Genomic DNA, 16,817 nt, shown 5'->3' on the forward strand with positions numbered 1-16,817 from the left:
GTGAGCTCTTTCTCGCACACAGATGATCTGAAAACACCAAATAAACAAGTAAGCTGCATTTTATCAATCTCCATTTGAGATGTTTTGCTTAGTTTCATTTAGTCGGTCTGTGTTGTGTCATGACGGTCAGGACTCACGAGCCGATTCACTGAACTGCAATGAGCTGCTGAAATAAGCCAATCAGAGCAGAGCTCAACATTAATATTCATGACCCTTCCAAATAAAACAAAAACACAGCATTACATCCTAGGGACAATTTGTAGGGTTGTAAATGGACCTGTAAAACTGTATCTGGACAATTTTTTCAGCTTAAATAAACCACATACCCTCTATGTAGATATCAGAACAATTTAACATTGTTTCAAATCATTCTAGGGCACCTTTAACTTCTCTATTATTGTTGTTTGACTGCGGAATTATTCACTAATCTAATTTATTCACCATCTATAGTAGTAGGCTATTTTTTTCATATATTATGATTTTATATTTTTTTTTATTTGTTGTTTTTCTTTATAATGAAAACTGTATTTAGTTGATTGTGTTTAACTCACAAAAGAGTGATTTTCAATTCAACACACTAAGGGTTCAGAAATTCTACATAGAATATTTAAAACAAAACTGCATTGGTATCGGATCGGTTTAGTATCGATATCAACCGATACTCAGAATTTTTAATATCGGTGCATCCCTAATTGAAAGGGCAGTTTAAATGGTGATGGGATGCATGCAGCTAAGCAACAGTGTCTGTTCAAGATGACAAAGTAGTATGTCCCAAAGCTTGCATAGCCTACATAACACACTCAAACGTATATGTACCTTTTTGGCACGAGATCTCATCACACCCGTATAATTTAATTCCATTGCATTTGTGCAATTGTTTGAAATATGTTAAAAAATGTTTTACATATATTTATTTGAATATTTTCATATTTATGAATATCTGAATGATGACATAGACAGTGGAAGACCTGCATTTAGAATGATGTACAGATCGTTTTTGTTAAAGAGGAAGTTCACCCAAAAATGAAGATTTTATGTTTATCTGCTCACCCCCAGAGCATCCAAGATGTAGGCATGTTTGTTTCTTCAGTAGAACACAAATGAAGATTTTTAACTCCAACCATTGTTTATATAATGCATGTCAATAGGGTCTAATCAGAACATGCACTGTAAGTGTAACATCAAGCAAAGTGCACATTTCTGCACGCACAACCTGTGCAAGGAAGTCCGCAAATGTCATTATGATTTACATCAAACTTACTGAACTTAATGAAATATTTTATGTTCGAGATCAAGTGGTGTGCGCGTGAGAGGGGAAATAGAAGCAAACTGAATACGGGTGTTTTAAAAGGTCCCGTTCGTGGCGTGTTTTCGGAGCTTTGATTATGTTTACAGTGTGCAATGTAACATGAGTTCATGTTTCGAGTGTAAAAAAAAAACAAAACAAAAAAACAGTATTTTTCACACAATTTACATCTGTACAGCGCTGTTTCCTCTGTTCTAAAAACGGCCTGATGATTTCCTTGTTCTATGAAGTAACTCCTTCAGAAAAACATAACGAGTTCTGATTGGACAGCAGCTTAGCGCACTTTGCCCGGAAAGGTCCCGTCTCTTACCATAACGGGGGGGGTGCAAGCGCTGATTGCATGCTTTTCTCCACGTGGGAGAGCAACAAGACCACGTTGATACATCTACTGCAGACTGCTTTACTCTCGCTTTACGTGACCAGTATGTAATCGTAGCCCTGGCGTTTTTTTGTTTGTTTGTTTTTTAGCGTATTTTATCAGATCGAAAATGCATTTAATAGTTCAGCCCTACTCGTAATTGAATGTGTGAATGCACCTTTGGTGTCAACCTTAAAATCAAACACCTGAACAAGCTAATCAATGGATAATCAATTGAGATACAGGTAGGGGAGTTAGTCAAGGTTGAAGCTAAACTCTACAGAAAAGTGGACCTTGAAGATCAGTGTTGAGATCCCCTGCACCAAAAGATCTTTCAAAAATGACTGACCTCATAGTCCATCTCCAGACAGGCAAACATGGGGTTCTCAAAGCCAACATCCACACCAACCACATGGTAAACGAGTGTATTAGCCTTATGGGCCTCTAGAGGGGAGGAGATGGTAAGGCGGGCAGCTGCATCTCTGTTCAGGATGTATACCAACTTCTGCTTTTCTATAGCACCTGGGAGAATAAAAAGTGGATAGTTAAAATGTGAAAATGGGTTACATATGATAATACTGCTTTGCTGCATTGCTTTTCACTGCATATTTTGATTATCAGCTTTCATAATGCATCTCAAACAGGCATTTACAACCTTGTAGCCTTTACTACAAAGAGCCTCTATAGTTATACCTATCATGACAGCTCTGCCCTTTGGGTCGACAGCGAGGAACTGCCCTGGTACGATACGTCTGCAGCCACTCTTGCCAAACGTCTCCTGGTGTATTTTTTCAAACATGTTCTTGGAGGGATGGTACTCCAGGATCACAATACGGCCAGAGTCACTCCCCACCACCACATAGTCTAAAATAACAGAATGAAACCCATATAAATTAAAGTCTCTACATATGAACCATGCAAAACTACAATTGTAACCAGGATGCTCACCTTTAGTTCCACCTGTCAACCTGAAGGCCATGAGGGATCGGACAACACCAAACACCTCCATTGTAAGCAGGGTGTGGACCTTCCCTGTGTTGGCATCAGGACGCAGCAGTTCCAGGATTTTCCCACGGGAAACAACGATCTCCTGCTGCTTAGTTCCTAGTAAGAGAGAAACACCACTTTTTTTAAATTTTATTTTATGCTTAAAAGTCAACATGAAACATTGAATTGGTTATTGCACTATTTATTATAAAGGATTTCTCTAATACTGAAACGCCCCTTTTTAGCTTCACGTTCTAAAAGGTTAATAATTAACAAAATCAAGTCCAACATTTTTTCTTATTTGAGAAGTAATTTCACTCGGATATACGGTACATCACTATAGAGAACAAAGCACTACTTCAATCTTCAAAATATAAGTGAAGCACACTGTTTTTAAGAAACTACCCATGACTCTGTGTTGTTGCTCTGTGATATACCTGAGAAGTTGCCATGGATGGCATGGGAGATGCCAGTGGCCCGCTGCAGGGTCAGGTTGTACAGAAACATGGCTGCTGTCACTGGACCTGATGCTCAGGACAAAGAGCTAAACCAGCACCTACAAGCAATTCCCAAAGAGAATGTATAAATACCAAAGTAAAAAAAAGTAAGTGAAGTTAAGGACAGCAAACCCACAGGTTGAAAGACAAAAAAAGTGTATTTCATAAACTGAGTTTAGAGCAGGGGTCCCCAATCTCGGTCCTGGAGGGCCACTGCCCTGCAGTTTAGCTCCAACCCCAATCAAACACACCTAAAACAGCTAATCGACGCTAATAAATGCATTTAAAGGCATTGATTAGCTGTTTCAGGTGTGTTTGATTGGGGTTGGAGCTAAATTCTGCAGGGCAGTGGCCCTCCAGGACCGAGATTGGGGACCCCTGGCTTAGACCACTGCATTAACTACAAATACGTTCCAGTTATTGCCTTTAGTTTAATTCTCGCACATCATCATTGTATATAAATGTGCTGGTGTGCCTAAATTATATCTGACGGCATTCAAACAAAGTTTAGGGTCAACATTTCGTATTTATATTAGTAGAACTAACGTTAAGTCATACCAAATGTATAGAAAACAAAATGAAACCTACACAGTTAAAAGAAGTTTCAGAATTTCCCTTTACAAAACAATTCGCTAAATAAGTGTTCTTGTAATTGCACTTCATGTAACAACTCTTCTGCTAACGCCACTTGAAATTGCAAGCGTCAGTCCATTCAGCATTAGCCTGTCGGCTAACAAACTTTATTGTGAAAATAAAGGCTATAATTATAAATAATGAACACATATTTTAGTATGGTTAAACAATATGGGTTATTTGGGAATTGTATGTAAAATATTTACCGAAATAGCAACCAGGATGTTGTAGATTTCAATCAGATGACAAACTTATATTTTTCATTGGCCTGGTCGCTCGTTATTTCAAACGGCGCTGGAACGACAGAGGGCCTCCTTCTTCAGTGGCGCATAGAAGTGCTGTCCGAGTACATGCCTGAGAGGAAAGATCGACCTCAAAAAATATTTGGTAGAAACGTTATAAAACATACATACCGGTATATATTTAACATTTTATGGTATGTTATTTTAATAATTGAATCAGGTTTTATTTAATGTATTAGGCGAAAATTATTTTAATAATTGTATTAATAATTGTATGTATTAGGCAAATAATATATATATATATATATATATATATATATATATATATATATATATATATATATATATATATATATATATATATATATATATATATATATATATAACTGATGAGAAATCACCTGATGAGTATAACGGTTATGCTCTGTTCTGTTTTATTGTTGTGGCCTGTGTTCCTTATTAGTATCTGATTACATACCTGTTCAATGTTCTGTTGATTATATATATATATAACTGATGAGAAATCACCTGATGAGTATAACGGTTATGCTCTGTTCTGTTTTATTGTTGTGGCCTGTGTTCCTTATTAGTATCTGATTACATACCTGTTCAATGTTCTGTTGATTATCCTTGCTTGTGTGTGTGTGTGTGTGTGTGTGTGTGTGTGTGTGTGTGTGTGTGTGTGTGTGTGTGTGTGTGTGTGTGTGTGTGTATATGTATGTATGTATGTATGTATGTATGTATGTATGTATATATATATATATATATATATATATATATATATATATATATATATATATATATATATATATATATATATATATATATATATATAAATAACTGAAACTGGGAGCCATTGTAAATCATTGGGTTGATAATAAAGTACAAAAATGTGCTCCGAGGTCAGCGATGTTTTAACTCCCTCTCTCTTTTTGTGCGTGTGCGTGAGAGAAAGGTTCACACTGTGCTTCGTGGAAATCCCAGAAAATAACCACACACTGTTAAAGGAAAAACGTTTCATTCTTTCCATTACAGTATAAAACCATTACCAAATTTATATCAGTACTACTCATAAATTGCATGCCAATGTGAAAAAATACAACAAAACAAAACAAAACAAAAAAACAATGTCAATGCGTTTGAATAGATCAGACCCTTTTTAAAAACTATTTACAGCAACATATGATATGTAACAGGCGTAATAAATATGACTTATGTTTTAAGTTTATTGTTTATTTTATTTATATATTATTTTATTCTATTTATTTACATGTAGCCTATTATTATTATTATTATTATTATTATTATTATTATTATTATTATTATTATTATTATTATTATTATTACACCTATTTCCCAGCCATTGCATTGTTTTATTAATGCATTGGCAATATTAGCCTTTGTAAAACAATCATGCCAATAGGGTAGCTACCGTAGTAGCCTAACTGTTCGATATAGCCTATTGGTGACTCCCAATTCGCGCAGATTTAAAAAGCTATTCCCGTTACAGCTGTATAATTGATTCATAATGTAGGCTATCCCCAGATTTGATTTGCGTGTTTAGATTTGGAAGACTTTTTTTTCTGTTATGGTGTTTTGCATCTAGACATTTACATAAGATTTCTATATGTTTTAGAATGTATGTAGCCTAAACATTTCACATTCTATGGAATTTTTCTGTCATTTATAACTAAAAGAAGAGTTTAATAAGTGTGTGATGTTCGAAAGTTTACACTTTTTAGTGCTGCAACCAATGTAGGCTAGTGCAAGTAGGCAAGAAGCATTTCCACAAGGCGGCAGCAGTGCATCAACTGGGACTTGTTTGGACTGCACATTGTGAATTAAATCCATAGGCGATATAATGGCACGTATTGATGATACACGGGGTAAAATAACAGCCCAAATTTTGTGCACTTCTGATACCGCGTCTCAAGATCATAAAAAGGATAATTTGTGTATGTTTTGGTTAATTGTGTAAAAACTTTTTTTCTTCTGTATAGTGATTACTACATTTAACAACATATAAACATACGATCAAATGTATATAGCTTATATGGAGAGAGAAAGATAGAGGGAATGGGCTATATAAGTTATATGTTGTGGACAAATTGAATTTAAAGATATTCTCCGAGCATCCTCAATCACAGCACTTAGCGGTCTGCTGTGAATTCCATCTGTTCCAAATGCATTTTGGGAAATGCAGTACAAAAAGGCACAGGACTCGCACGCAACACCTGCCACCACCTTACACCACTTTTTAGGTGTTGTGTATATACATACATAAAACGTAATATATTGGGCAAGTCACTTGACTAACTGCATGAGCAAAATAACGGTTCACAGTTTAGTGATAAATCATTTAAAGAACTACATATCCCAGCAGACTGTAAAAAGATTGGAGAATGTGGGGTAAGGGTGTCTTGTTGAGGGGGGGCAACACACACGGACTACGCGCAGCGTTGTGATAATTACATTGTTGCACATTATCCAAGGGCTTAGAGACGCTAAAAAAACGAACAGCAGGACAACATCTTAGTGCACATCTGCATCAGCATACAATGTGGACGCTGCAACGACCACCGACAGAGAATTCATGTGAATAATTATATGGAAGCTGAATGCTGTTCATTTAGTGCAACATTTACAACAGTCTGCAGAAATTTACATTCCAGAGAGAAGAAGTGAGTGTCTTTACATCCAAAAACTGCCCCAGTTTTAAGAATACATCATGATGAGGGGTTATGCATCTTAAGAGGCATTGTAAGGTAAGGAAAGCATGAGCACCATTGCATTTGGTATTTGTATCCATTGTGTGAGATAACCTGTTGTGGTCAATGCTTCTGTGGTTTTCAACCCATTAATGTATCATCCATCGTTTCTTATTTTTAAAACAAATAGTCCCAGATTGTGTAGCTAGATTGGTCCCTGACCCGCATCATGCATAGAGGCACTCAAGAGGGACCGGTGGCTTGCCCCTTTGTGCCCGAACCCATCTCATTTATGTGAGGGTCTCATTCCACCCTGAACCCACCCTTACCGATCTGCCAGCGTTGCTTAGATACAGGAAAGAAAGAAGGGTAGTAAGGATTTTCTTGGGGTTGATGTGACAGAGTGACCTAATCAAGTCTTTGTCTCATCCTTATGCTGTTCAAAGTACACAAAAATTAACTTCATAAATGTGAATGTAAACTCAATAAAGTGAAATAAAATACGCAGTATGTTGTCCAGAACGACAACAAAAATATATTAAAGAGCCGTTAACAGATCCATTTTCTTTTCTAAGGGAAACTTATGGGAAAAGTGCAAGATTTCCTTCCATTCTTTACAGACAAGTAGAATCACCTCAACATCCAACTCATGACTGTATTGGAATTTCAACATCACTTGTGCATTAATAAACTCTGTGCTTTAAATATTTTCATAGGTTTCGTAGATTTTAGCAGACCAGCATTTTCCATGCCCTTATTCCCAAAGAATTGTGCATTTAGCAGTTATTACATATACATTGGTGGTTATTAAACTAGATTTTTTTACATTGGAAAAAAAACTGAAACAACATTGCTGTTTTAATATTTTGATATATAGATTTTCAAGAAATGGCATAGTTGTATTTATATGTAAAAAATCTGTTCTGACAATAATGATTTGCACAAATTATATAATAATTAATCACATATTACATATTAATAATAACATTAATTAAATGCCCGATTTATACCCAGGTATTGTGCTTAACTGATTAAGTATATTTTTTTATTAGTATTTTAATTTTATGTAGACTAGAAATTAGAATTTTTAAAATTAGTTTCAGACTAATTAAGGTGCTTTAAATGCAATATCTCACTGTAAAAACAGTAAACACTGCCTTTGCTGCAACAATATACATTAATATCTGATTCTGTCATGACATTCAGTTTGCCCTTTGCTAATTGGTCCCTTTTAGAGACAGAATTTGAGAGGACAGTTACTGTTTGGGTTAATTATGTGACTGTGGTTATAAGGCTCTCTTTTAGAGTTTATTTGAAGAAATGTCATTGCATACTGCAAAAACATTTGGTGTATAAGATTTATTCTAAAATAATTTTCACTCAGAAATTGCTTGTTAATCTCAAATAATTAGGAAATGGCAAATGACACATTGACTTAAAGGTGACATTTAAAAATAGTATTTTCTATACATTCTAGACATACTAAAAAAATACAACTAAGAAAATTTGTTTGGTAACACTTTACAATAAAATTTAATTTGTTAAAAGTTCATTACCATGAACTAAAAATGAACAATATATTCTTTCAGCATTTATAAACCTTTGTTAATAAAATGGTCATGTTAGTTCACAGTGCTACTTTTGATTTTACAAATGTATTAGTACATGTAGATATTAGCATTAACTACATGTTAACTAATATACTAAAGGTAGTGTAGGCAATTCTAGGAGAGGCTAGCAATAGCGAGCTAGCTTTGAAAGCATAAGATCCCACCCTTACTTCAGAGCGTCTCCTAAGCCACATCTCCTTCAAAACAACACACACAGCAGAGTTTGCAAAGCGCCACAAGACAAGAGATGGCGTTAAAGTTCCTCCTGTCTTAAAGAGCACTGACCTGTACCACCTGACCTGACTGCTGCACATTCATTTCGGCATTGAGTGTTTCCATCGAACAGCATACCATACATTCCAGTCACGAACCGCTCTGAGTATAATGTCAGATTTTTCCATCTCTCCCAAATGACAATATTTATTATTGGATGAATGCAGCATAAGCTTGGTTATTGTGTGGCTGCTGTTTCGGTTGTGGTGCTCGGTGACTGACGTCTGTCTAACTCTGCATATAGCATGAAACACGCGAGTAGGGTGTGTGGAAGTATGGAAATACATAGTCAGGTAGGACATTGTAATGGTGCTTTCAGACTAAATGCAATGATTGGACGAACATTTTATGGTCCTACACCATCCACAGATTATATATATATTTAGACCAAACTTAGTGATCTCCTTTAGGATGTGAAGAGACCTTCAACAAGCATAACTCAAACTCAAGAACAACTCACCCTTCCTGACTTTATCTGAAACCTTATTGTAAAGTGTAACCAATATTTTTAGTTTTTTACAGTGTCATAGACATATGCAGTCAAAATAAATCTGTTTTGCAGCTCACCGTACATAACAGTCCTGAAAGAAAATGGCCATGCTGAATTTAGCTTGACGAGTTGTAGGCATCCAGAGTAATGCTTCCCAAGGCATAATGGAGGTCCATCTATTTATTATTAAATCTTCTGCAATATGCAAAGTGACTCAGAGCTGAAACTATAATGAATAAATCAAAGCATTCAATATTTTAATCACCTGATGAGTATAATGGTTATGCTCTGTTCTGTTTTATTGTTGTGGCCTGTGTTCCTTATTAGTATCTGATTACATACCTGTTCAATGTTCTGTTGATTATCCTCCCTTGTGTGTGTGTGTGTGTGTGTGTGTGTGTGTGTATGTGTATGTATGTATGTATGTATGTATATATATATATATATATATATATATACAGAGATTCTAATGGCAGCTGCAGCTGATGACTTTACCAATCAGCGATTGGCTCTTTCATTTAGAAGGCGGGGCTTATATGCCATATTGGGAATTGCCCTTTCTCCTATTCATGAAGTCTTTGCCAAAACGCATAAAATGTTTTTTGGAAATGGTGTTGTGAGTCTCTTGTGCCATCAATTGCAGTTATTAAGATTTTATTAAGGTATAAAAGAGAGGATACAAAAAAGAGAACTTTTTAAGGGTGGTTCAGGCAGCAGGGTTGCCGAATGACTAAAGAAACGTTATCATGATAGAAAACTGTACATTTCTCATCTATTACCACCCACTGCAACTTATACCAACGACAGAAATAAGTGCAGTTACAATAACAATATATGTGGGAGACCGTTGCTATAGTATGACGATATTGTATTGCTGCAATAGGTAGCACTTCAAAGTCAATACCAAATCAAAACTAGTTAGCAAAATATTTGTAATAGAAATAATTTAATGAAAAAAATGTAGTTATGTTTACACTTAAAGGTGCACTATGTAGTATTTTTGCAGTAAAATATCCAAAAACCACTAGGCCATTGTTGTATATTTTGTTCAGTTGAGTACTTACAATATCCCAAATGTTTCCAACTATTTGTAAATTGTGAGAAAATTGCTATTTTAACCAAGGACCGGGACGTTTCAGCAGCGTCTGAGGGTCGCCTGTCAATCGCGTCATATCTGCGTTACCCTCGGTTTTATTCTGCAGAAGCGCATTTCTTTTAGCAGTGTGAACATGTCACAGCAGTGCCGAGTGAAAGCACAGAGTAACGTCACAACATAATTTGAATGTATCTAATATGATAAACAGAGCTGCTTTACCTTATAATCATGAGCGGAAAAAGCAGAAGTGCAGGCGCCCGGCGACTGTGTCCCATCCAGTCATAATAAAAGTCCCGGTACTCGCGAGCCGTGTGTTTGTTTAACAATCGCTCCAGCGGCCGTGCTCAGCTCCACAACACTAGGTCCTGCTTTGCTTTACACTACAGTAATGGTAATAACTGCATCCATGAACATGATTTCTGCCTGAGTCCTATTTTCCACCGGCTGTGAGGTGAAGACCACATGTCGCCTTTGTTTAGATATGTTCTTGATCTTGTTGCAAGATACGCCTTTGTTTAGAATAGGCGCACTCCAGTGGACGGAAAGCTGCATGCACCTTTAAATTAATACAAAATGTATGAGGTATGAAAAACGTATACCATTAATCATACATAGCATGTATATATTGTTGCCTGAGAAAGAGACAAACAAATAGAGCCAAAGAGCAGACCCCAAGAAGAGAGAGGGAGAAAGAGAAACAGTTGCAAAATTCTTTTATCCCTTCCTTGACAATGTGACTGAAACCCAAATCTGAGACATTCAAACTGACCAGTCAGATCATTACAACTTACCCCATTGTAAAGTTATGACACATTTTGGCCTACAAGCCCGTCAGTATTTTTTTGTCTTAATTCCAAATGGCCCTTGTGGTACGAAAGATGGGGGTTGAAACAGTAAAGCACATGTCTGTTCATTTTCAAAAATCTTTAATTATTTTCAATCCTACATGATAGACTGGAAACTTGTCTTTTTTGAACAACTTCCATCTGACAGATGTTCATCATCTTTTGTAACTAGGCTAACATAGTACCTGGGGAATTTTAGGAGCCAGCAAAAGTCCTGCTGACTTAGCCTTAACTAGGTTAACACCGTGTACAGAGCAAGGACACTGTCAATGAGTCAAATATGAGAGCTTTTAAATAGGTTACTCTAGGAAACCTCTTCACAGTGCTGTGACAGCAGGGTTACCTGAAATCCAGCTATATCAACTTAAATATAGCTCAACTCAACATATAGAATTGCAATATTTTAGTTATGTTTGCACTTCTCCTTTTGGAGACCACATGTACAGAAAATAACAAATAGGGCACTTGCTGCTGAACACATAGTATCCGTATATTTGTATGTGCGCGTGTTTGTGCATGCATGAGTTCTCTGGGTTTCTTTCCCTGAGAGACCTGCTCCCAAACCCAACAGATGGAAGACTTTTCTTTCAGATGCTTATCATAGCAGATCACTGAAAATGTAATTTTTTTTCACCGTTAACCTGAATGAGTTGGCAAAACCCTAAAAATTTAAGAGAATCAAGTTTAAGTATGCAGAACCTGCAGATTTTTATTTTGTAACCATACACCTGAAATTGAAATATTTAAGTAAGCTAATCCATACATGTAACTTAAAAATATTTAGTAGTGGAAACTTGACTGGCTTTAACTTCAGTCAATTCAATAAATGCCACCTTGCTAATTGGTTACACAATGTGTTTGAAGTATTAGCATAGCATGGCACTTGCTGATTAAGAACAGCAAGCAACATAATACATTCAACATATATCTGTTCTCAAACTAAGCTCATGCTCCAATCATCACCACGATGGTGTAACCCTACAAAAAAAACAAAAACAATTCTAAACTAGCATAAAACTACATCTCCCACTGAACATTAATCTTGCACAAAAACATAATATAACAATGTCGGCATCTGCTGTCCCTTTTGAATATCATGGCAAAGCATGCTGGGAAGTAGAAATCCGAGCAGTTTTGGTTAAAGTTTGTCTAAATTAAAAGAAACAAGTTCATAAAACTTAAAACAATGAAACAATTCAAAATACTTAAAATGTGTCAGTTTTGAGAACTCGAAAGAAAAGGAAAGTTCTTAATACTCATAAAAGTTAATTAGTTTGAACTCATTTGTTTAATTTGAGCTGTCTAATTCATTATTTTGAGCATTGGGGTTTACACATGGAAAAAGTCCCAAATATACACGGTAAAAAAAAAATGTCTCCAATTGAAAATTTTCTAGTTACTGATCATATTTCAATTTTTCAGTTGGCCGAATTGAAATTCTATGAATTGATGCAATTTAATTAACAGAAATTAAATTCGGCCAACTGAAAAATTTAGATGTGATCAGTCACTTGAAAATTTTCAATTGGAGACCTGATTTTTTTTTTACAGTGTATGAAAGCTTGTTTCTGCCAGAATAAAAAATAAAAAGATAATTTCGGCTTTCAGATATAAAATTGTTTATATCTCACAATTCTGACCTCGCATTTCCCATTTTATAACTCACAATAATTACTTTTTCCCCTCTGAAATCGTAAACTCAAAAATGCAAGTGATAAAATCTGAATTGTAAGAAATAAACTTTCAATTGTGCAAAAAAAAAAGGAAATATAAGACAAAAAGTTGCAATTAGCTTTTTATATATTTTTTCTGGCGGAAAGAAGATTCCATAAAAATATCTTCTCAGCTCTCTCTATTTAAAAACATTAGATTGATTATTGCAGTGTGACATTAAACAAGCACACCGAACTGTAGCTTACCTCATTTACTAATTGTAAATTAATCCAAATGACATGTTAACAAATTCGATCACGGGTTTATTTTAATTTTGGAGCTCACCATGTAAATCAGTTGTTTAACATCCAGTTGAAAGAGTTGTAAATATCTAATTGACAGATTACGGAATGGTATAATTGGTACAAAAATTTACAGTCTATCGTTGCAGCACTTTCATGACTTCAGAATATGTGAGCAACATCCAGTGAGGAGATGAGATAAGGGTTAACTGTGCCAGCAATGAGGGCTTCTACTGTGGTATTCTGAAGCCAGCGTTGCCCCTGGTTTTCCTCTAGATCGATGGGCTCTGCGACAGGCCTTGGCATCTGGCCCCAGTCTAGGTGGCCTGAGAGGATCTCTACTGGATGAGTGAGGGAGAGAGAGAGACATTTCTGAGCACAGGAGAAGAAACACTTTGTCATGCAGAGAAAGGTAGGAAAATAGTCATAAGAGGATGGCATAGAAAGAATGAGTGAGAGAATAGAGAGTTAGGCCGTAGAAAGGCACACAGGTTGAAAGCGCATCTTTTTCTGTACTTGCCAAATCGAAAGAGATACTGTAGATGGAGAAGTAGATATCCACAAATGCATGGATAATTCATGCATATGTTACAGAGGAACAGTGAGGAGATTTCAAAAGAGCAACGGAGACAAATCTTAAACATATTAATAGCCACACAAATGTAGTTCAGGCAACGCGCACACTGATTATCTTCACTATGCATATTTAGCCTATAACAAAACAAAATATAAAACAACACTGCCTTTTTTGGTTTAACTACTTTAAAAAAAATATTAAACATATTAGTATGTGATGTATGTATGATTATCTTCAGTGTAATAAAATTAAAAATATGACAAAACACAACCCAGTGTCTTTTTGTTTAATGTCCGATCAAAGAAATAAATGAAACTTCACTTTGCCCTCAGCCAAAAACGAATAGCAAGGGAACAAATTATAGATTCATGAGACCAAAGATCGCCCGTTAGATAAACACAAGACAAATTATATCTCATGTTTAACCACAGAGACATCAGAGCCAGCGGCAGACGTCAAAAGGACTAGCCAAGGAAAGGCTGCTCTCGGCGGGGTTAACGAGCGCTGAGCGCCCGCTGATCGATTGGATCTCACAACCTTAAAAAAGCAGATCAAAAGTTTAAATAGGAACTATCTTTATAAATAAACCATAGATTTAAGCTTTAAAAAATTACATTCTCACCTGAAAAAGTCTTTAAACTACATTTTGTGACACTGGGTTAATGCTGGGTTAATGCAAAAAATGCTGGGTTAAAAACAACCTAAGTTGGGTTGAAAATGGACAAATCCAGAAATTGTGTAGTTTGAACCCAGTAAATGGACCTATTCAAACAACCCAATTTCTGGGTTTGTCCATTTTACACCCAACTTGGGTTGTTTTTAACCCAGCATTTATAGCTGCAAGCAGCAATACTGGGGCCAAGCGCAACAGAAGAAAACAAGGAAGCTAGTAGCAGACCAATTGCAAAAATTAATAAAGACATATGGAGACAATTTTAAGCAAAAATTTTGAAACCCTGCATTAATAGATTGACTTGTATAGAACCTATTTCATGTTTTGTTTAATTATAGCACCACCAACAGGCACAATGTTGGAGTGAGCCCATACATGTGTGCCAATTTTGGTGAAAATAACATGCAGTTTTAGATATTTATATGAAAAAACACGTAAATAATGACTGACACCTGACTTTAATTGGATTTGACTACCCCTTACTATCAATATTTTGGCATTTGAGCACTAGCGTTCAGCTATCAACCTATGTTTCCGAACTTCTGATCTGGTTTTGTCTCGATCCGACTAGCGGTTTTACTGTAATTACAATGCTGCACAAACCATATGCCGAAACCTGGCAAGTATGGTATCATTGGACTTGGCAAGGATTCAGGACACAAAAAAGTTACTCCCATGAAAATAAGTCAACCACACCCAAAGTTATAAGCATTTGAAAAAAATCTCCACCAGGTGGTACTGTTTCGAAACTCAGGCTCCTTCAAGGCATTGTGGTGATGACCTATACTGAGTTTCGTAATGGCCAAATACTCACAAAATTAAGTCAAAATGCCCTCTTGGTGAGTATTCACGTAGCAGTTCTGTCTTAAGGGAAGAATCAGTTGAGAAAAAAAGTGCTTGGGTAACAATTTATTGGATCCGTGCAGCTCTTAAAGTGGCAGCTGCCTAATAAACCTGCTTCTGTCTGTGCTTAATGTTAATCAAACAAAAGAAAATCCCTCACTGCTCTGACTGTTGTAGCTAGGGTTGGGAACCGAGAACCGGTTCTTATGCAGAACCGATACTGATTTTTGAAAAATACCGGAACCGCGCGAAATTCCTGAGTGTCGGTTCCGAAAACGGTTCTGGAGCAATGTGTGTGCGAAGCGCTGTGAGCATAGCCGCGAGCCGCACTCCCGCTCTCTCTCTCTCTCTCTCTCTCTCTCACACACGCGCGCACACACACACACACACACACACACACACACACACACACACACTGTCTTAGCGCTGCCGCCTCCCTTCCCCTCACGTCACTTTTTTAAAATCCCCCACAGCGCGAGTCCCGCAAACGCGGCGCCGAGGAGCTTGTTTGTAATCCGAGGACCATGGCTCATTAGTTTCGAAATGGTTTGGGTACAAGGTGATCGCGTTGAAAATAAAGGCGTTTGTCTAGCGTTATGAGCTCATTTGAAACATTGCCGCGGCTCATTTAAGAAAATGACAGCTCTGAAGAGACGCCGCTTTAGTTCGAGGTAAGTTAGTGCTAACAATAATAAAGAAAGACGATCAACACCTTATGTGTTACGGTACCACTGAAATGTAGATATTATATTTCCAAATGTAAGCCCATCTTATGCGGAATGACGCTTCATACTGTCGTCTGCTCTGGCTCTAACCTCGAGTGTTTTAGCCTGTATACTTTCTGCAAACCTTGTGAGCGCGCAAACGCTGCGACCTCGCCCCAAATGTTTTTATTGGTTTATTAAGTACAAACAGGAGAGTTATGAAAAATTGAGTGCGAGGGATATGTTCACTTCACACAAAAAGATTTTATAATGAGACGGCTAACTGTAGTAGCGTCCACTGTCTATAATAGCCTAATTTAGAGATCACTTTTTTTTTTTTAACCGACAACTTTGATCAGTTAACGTTGATACGGTCAACCATGGGTCAAACGGTCATCGGTTAACATCCCTAAAACAGAGAGAGAAAATGTAATAAGACAATTTCAGAGGTGTAAATTTGAACATGTTTATTTTAATCTCCATAAATTCCATATGGCTCGATTAATCCTGTAATATATGTATAGTACAGGACTTTTTTTGACATTGCCAACCTGTAAATTCATTTGAGAGCAAGTAATAAACATAAAAAAGGATTGTTTAAAGTTGCGTATTGTGCCTTTTTCCTTTACCACTATTTGTTTAATAATTTTAATGGAACCGGAATCGGAACCGGAATCGTTAGGCGGAATCGGAACCGGAACCGGAACCGGAAAATTTCTCACGATTCCCAACCCTAGTTGTAGCTCTATATATTTAATTATGTTGTTAAATAAACCTAAAGTAGACCTACCTGATAAATCCCCCTAGTTTACAGTGATGTTTAAATGACAGTTATATGAAAGTTTGCGAACCCCTTGCAGAATCTCTGTGAACAATTTTAACAAAATAAAAAGGATCATACAAGATGCATGTTATTTTTTTATTTAGTACTGTCATGAATAAGATATTTTTCTTTAAAGATGTTTACATTTAGTCAACAAGACAAAAAAAGAATTTACAAAAAAAGACTGCATTTAAACG

General features: G+C 36.4%; 2 protein-coding genes across 5 annotated transcripts in view; one reads left to right on the forward strand and one right to left on the reverse strand.

Annotated features, from left to right (window-relative positions):
- The window catches only part of sf3b3 (splicing factor 3b, subunit 3), a 29,627-nt gene extending 25,508 nt beyond the window's left edge, over positions 1-4,119 (reverse strand). Inside the window, exons 1-5 of the mRNA XM_067420453.1 lie at positions 3,988-4,119; positions 3,089-3,207; positions 2,613-2,768; positions 2,358-2,528; positions 2,014-2,186 (exon numbers count right to left, since the gene is read on the reverse strand). Of these exons, the coding sequence (XP_067276554.1) occupies positions 2,014-2,186; positions 2,358-2,528; positions 2,613-2,768; positions 3,089-3,158 (570 nt within the window). The 5' untranslated portion in view covers positions 3,159-3,207; positions 3,988-4,119. The remainder of the gene's footprint in view (positions 1-2,013; positions 2,187-2,357; positions 2,529-2,612; positions 2,769-3,088; positions 3,208-3,987) is intronic.
- Positions 4,120-6,451: 2,332 nt separating this feature from the next.
- The window catches only part of st3gal2 (ST3 beta-galactoside alpha-2,3-sialyltransferase 2), a 46,463-nt gene continuing 36,097 nt past the window's right edge, over positions 6,452-16,817 (forward strand). For all 4 annotated transcript variants that reach the window (XM_067420459.1, XM_067420457.1, XM_067420460.1 and 1 more), the window contains exon 1: positions 6,452-6,788. The gene's annotated coding sequence lies outside the window, so the exon portion shown is untranslated. The remainder of the gene's footprint in view (positions 6,789-16,817) is intronic.

This window comes from Pseudorasbora parva, chromosome 16 (genome assembly GCF_024679245.1).
Source record: "Pseudorasbora parva isolate DD20220531a chromosome 16, ASM2467924v1, whole genome shotgun sequence".
NCBI classification, from domain to species: Eukaryota; Metazoa; Chordata; class Actinopteri; order Cypriniformes; family Gobionidae; genus Pseudorasbora; species Pseudorasbora parva.